Below are 4687 nucleotides of genomic sequence, written 5' to 3'. Positions count from 1 at the left end.
CACATCTTTTCATCCAAGATAAAAAGAAAATGAGAGAAAGAATTGATCGACGACGATTGTCATTATTTTATTATTATAGTCATAATTCACTATAGTAAATTGTAATGATCTTCTCACGTAGGAGCACCTAAAATGATTTTGTTACTTAAAATAGTCATTCAATTATTGGAAATTACGTAATAAATTCATATATTTTTGTCACAGAAGAGCCACTCTTCCATTAGTATGTCACTCTAAATCATTTTGATGAATTATATATAAAGTTTGAGCCTTTAATTTTTTATTTGACATTTATAGCAATACTTATGGACTTGAATAATTCCAAAATCAAAAAGAAAAAAAAATGCCTCCAACCTCATTAACACTACTGTAGTACTAACAAAAACATGACTTCTTGTGAGAAAATAAAGAATTATGAATTTAATACCAAAAATTTGCAATAAATTTGAGTAATGAACCATTAAAATAGTATTACAACAATAGAACTTATGTAGTTTGCTCTTGTTACATTACTCTTAAACATAACTACTTCAACACTGATTTTCATAATAAATAATTGCATTAAATTGAAATTATAGCATATTTATGCCTCATCAAACATATGAAAACTTTAATCCAGATCCTTGAAACTTTTCTTCAATGATATGATTGAGTTTATCACTCATCTCTATAGTAAAGTAATTCTTCCAATCTCCAATTTCTCCTCTACGAAAGAATAATTTATATTCCTCTCCAGTTGAAAACTTTCCATTGGTATTCACCTCCAAATTGCTCAAATTCTCAAAGCTACACATTTTTAATATCTCATCCACCACTCCAGAATTTCCTTCCTCTATGGAAAAGGGACATTCCAAGAATTCGGCCAAGCGTTTAAGCTCAATTTTTGGTTTCTTTGTAATTTCTTCATACATTAAAAAAATTACTTTTTTAGGGTTTTCTATGCTTTGTTTCCAATAATCCAACACATGATTCCAAAACGGACCATAAAGGCTCGCCCCCTCACAAAAAAGATCAAACATTTCTTCAATAGAATTGGTAACTTTGTGATGAACTATTAAATTGTTTGCAAAATGCCACATGGAAATAAAAGTGTCCCTAGGATTCCTACATAAGTAAACAAGTTTGGTTTTTGAATCCTGAACTGATTTTGGCAATGAAGCAAAGGGCACATGAGTTGCCAAGAGTCTAGGTGAAGTGAAGGTTGAAAAATTAGGGACTCGACCATCAATATAGAGTGTATTCTCCAAGAATGGAACAAGAACATGAGGGTTCTTGACAAGTAAAGGGTGATTAGGTTCAAAAATAGGATGTTTCACTCGATTCATCAGAGCGAATAGAAGTGATTTTAACCAAGTAGTTCCTGATTTTGGAGTTGTAACAAGAATGATATCACTATCTTGAGCTTGAAATTGTTGTTGAAAGGAAATCACACCTTGAAGAAATTTTGGTGGTGTCCAAAAACCTTGATAATTGTAGATGTATGATCCAACCCATCCCTTTTCTTTTGGTAGGATAGAGAGAAATTTCTTACACTCTTCATTTAGGTTATCCTCTTGTAAATATTTGGGAGGAGAAGTTGTCATGATTTTTAGGATTGAGTTTCTTCTTCAATTTTGGGCTTTTATAACAGATACACATGAATAATACACTTACTATTCATGTGAATGCTTAGACATACACTTCATGTGAGCTCACCACTTCACATTTTTCTTGCCTTTCTATTAGTAATAATTACTCTGATTCACTAATTTTATTTATCTAGAGAGTGCTATTAGCTTGAGTGTGTCAGAATAGTTAGCGAGACAGTAAAATTCATATTAATTTCAAGATGATCTGTTGGGGGTTCATTGTATCACTATTCTTTTATAACCAAGAAAATCTAATTCAAAAAATAATTCAACTTAACTGTTACTTTCTCCATTACTTTGAATTATCCCTGATAAATTTTGCCCTCTTTTAAGAAAAATATAAATGACGTGAATATTTACTATAATATCCATTTTAATTTATATATAGTTTTAATAGACTTAAAAATGATTTGGAAAAATGAATAGTTAATGTTAAGGATAAAAAATTTTAAAAAAATTGTCTTTCTCTTTTATGCTAAAGTAAACAAATAAAAGTAAAAAATATTTTTATATGATGCAAAAATAAAAGTGAACGAAATGAGTGCATAATACTCAATTTATTGAGCTTAGTAAATCCCTTCACGTGTATATAAAGCTTCATATTTTCTACCATTCTCTATGAAAACATAGATGAGTATATAAAGAGTGTTGTGCTTTTTTTTACGAAAGAATTTTTTACTTTATTTGAAAACGAAAGAAAGAATTGAGAAATGAATGTGACTATAATCACTGACGATAATCAGAGGCAGACTCAAAATTTGAGAGCAACGGGATGTCACTATCTTTAGTACGCCAATTACTAGAGACAATGTTTGGCGTAAAATTCTAAAAAACTAAATAATAATGATAGCAAAGTACAAACTTCTATATGATCGAATATAATTGATTTGGTATACTATAATATAACAAAAGTACATCATCTATTCATAGTTGAACTCGATACTTTTTATATTTTGCAAACAATCAATATTAGGGGAATCACACCGTTGACCCATCCCATCAATAAAAATAAAGAATATGTAACAAGGGATTCATACCCCATATTTATTAGTAGAAAAAAAATATGTTGTCTTGAACTCAATCATAAATATTGTTGATGAAGCTACTAATTTAACGATTTATGAGAATGAAATAGTAGAAGAGCCAGTGCACCATCTCTCGTTATTTTTTTTATTATCGTCATAATTACTATTGTAATTATCATAACGTGTAGAAACATCTAAAATGAGTTTGTTATTCAAAAGGTCTTTTAATTCTACTAATAAAGTCTTTAATTTTGTTGGTACTTTATAATACAACAATTCTCAAGAACTATCATTACAAGCAAGAAGAATCATAAATGTAGATAAAGCACAAATGTTTAATCATTACAAGCAAGAAGAATCATAAATGGATAAAGCACAAATGTCCATAGTGTCCCTCCGGCAGTTTTTCAAAACATTATTTTCATACACTCTACCAAACGACCCCTAAGGGTATTTAGGTCTTTTCCTATGCATTTAATACCTAAACTATGTCGTTTTGACCCTATTCTTAAGCCCTATAACTACCTTTCAAGTCCCAAAACTACCCACTCAAAATTAATTCTCCTAAATCCCTAATCCCAACCAAGTTCATCCTACCCAATTTTCTCTCAAGCTCAAGAAATAAGAAGCTAGAGTTTCACATCATGTCTCTTTTTTTCACTATTGTTTTTGGACGGAACCTCCTTAATTTCCATAAGGTCTAACAATGGAACATAATTTGAAAATGCAAGATTCTTAGAATACTTTTCAACAAGTGGTATAGACCACAATTTCTCTGCTCCTAGAACACCTTAGAAAAATGGAGTAGTTGAAAGAAAAAAGGGATTCGAGCTGGTCACGTAGTAAATTTTGGGAAATTATAAATAGTCCAGAGGAGAAAAAAAGAGATTTTTGAGTAGTGAATTTTCAAAGCCTTTAGAGAGAATATTTTGAGAGATTTTGTGTATGAGATATTTCCCCAATGAAGAACATCTTTAATTCTGGAGTTATCAATTTTACTTTTGCAATTAACAATTGAAAGTTGAAATCAAAGTGAGTGTTGATTATAATTACTTAATTTCATCACATCCATGACTACTATCATGATAGGTTTAATTATTTTAATTTTTGTGATGGGTGGCTAAAACCCCAAGTCTAGGGGTGAAAATATGGGGTTGGGTGTTTATTTAAGATAGTGGGTATTGTGTTTTGCTCTATTTTACTGCTGCACATTCATGGATTTAGGCCAATTAGAATGAGGTTAACTTATGGATTAAGGTTGCAATGAAGTTGGTAGTTAAAGAGGAGTTAAGAGACGCCAAGAGGGCCCGTTCTACTAGTTAGTTTTTAGGCATCTCATCTAGAGGCATAGTTTCACATAGGGGTGGTAGCTTTTTCCAGCATCACGGGCATGTTTATGCATCCATGCCAGCAACCGAGAGTGGGAAGATGTCCTGAGGGTCCTATGGTTTTGGCGAGGGATCTATAGTAGCTCATCTGGTCTGTCGGCCGAGGTGGCCATAGTAGCTCATTTGGTCCGTTACAACAACCATCCACACCAAGGTTTTGTTTTGGATATGGGGATCCAGGTCATATGATTCAGCATTTTCCTTTACAAACTCACTAAGGACCTAGTGTACTTACTCAGTTGCTCTAGCTAGAGATTCAACGTCTCCAGTGAAGGGGTTAGGGTAGAGGATAGTTCGATAAAGGTGGAAGAGCTTTTGGTAGGGGTGCTACTGTAACACCTCAAATTCAAAAAGATGAAAATTTCAATTTTTCCAAAAATTTGGTGCCAATACAGACGGAGCCACCAACGGTCCGTAGGTCAGACCACGGACCGTAGGTAGGCCGGTGGTTGGCCAGTCCAAGTTTTCCGAAAATGTCAAGGTTTTAATTTTTTCATATGGTTCACCAAGACGGTTCATCACTCAATGTACGAGTCATAGGTAGGTCTCATAGGTGAGTCCCAGACTTAGTGAGATTTTAAGATTAAAATATGGGACCTACTATGGGATGTACAGTCCGTAAGTGGACCCACAGACAGTACATGGG

At 32.7% G+C, this 4687-nt stretch overlaps 1 protein-coding gene across 1 annotated transcript; it reads right to left on the bottom strand.

Annotated features, from left to right (window-relative positions):
- Window positions 1-564: 564 nt before the first annotated feature.
- Window positions 565-1589, bottom strand: LOC125823442 (cytosolic sulfotransferase 12-like). Its single transcript, XM_049502826.1, has one exon. It carries the CDS (start codon window positions 1581-1583, stop codon window positions 594-596), a length of 990 nt encoding a protein of 329 aa, XP_049358783.1. The 5' UTR covers window positions 1584-1589; the 3' UTR covers window positions 565-593.
- Between the last annotated feature and the right edge of the window lie 3098 nt (window positions 1590-4687).

Source organism: Solanum verrucosum, unplaced genomic scaffold (assembly GCF_900185275.1).
Source record: "Solanum verrucosum unplaced genomic scaffold, falcon-dt-bn FXZP01000012.1, whole genome shotgun sequence".
NCBI classification, from domain to species: domain Eukaryota; kingdom Viridiplantae; phylum Streptophyta; class Magnoliopsida; order Solanales; family Solanaceae; genus Solanum; species Solanum verrucosum.
This window is presented reverse-complemented; position numbering and strand designations above follow the sequence as displayed.

Excerpts from the sequence above, each read along its gene's own strand:
- LOC125823442 (XM_049502826.1), bottom strand. The coding sequence starts at position 1,583 with ATGACAACTTCTCCTCCCAAATATTTACAAGAGGATAACCTAAATGAA.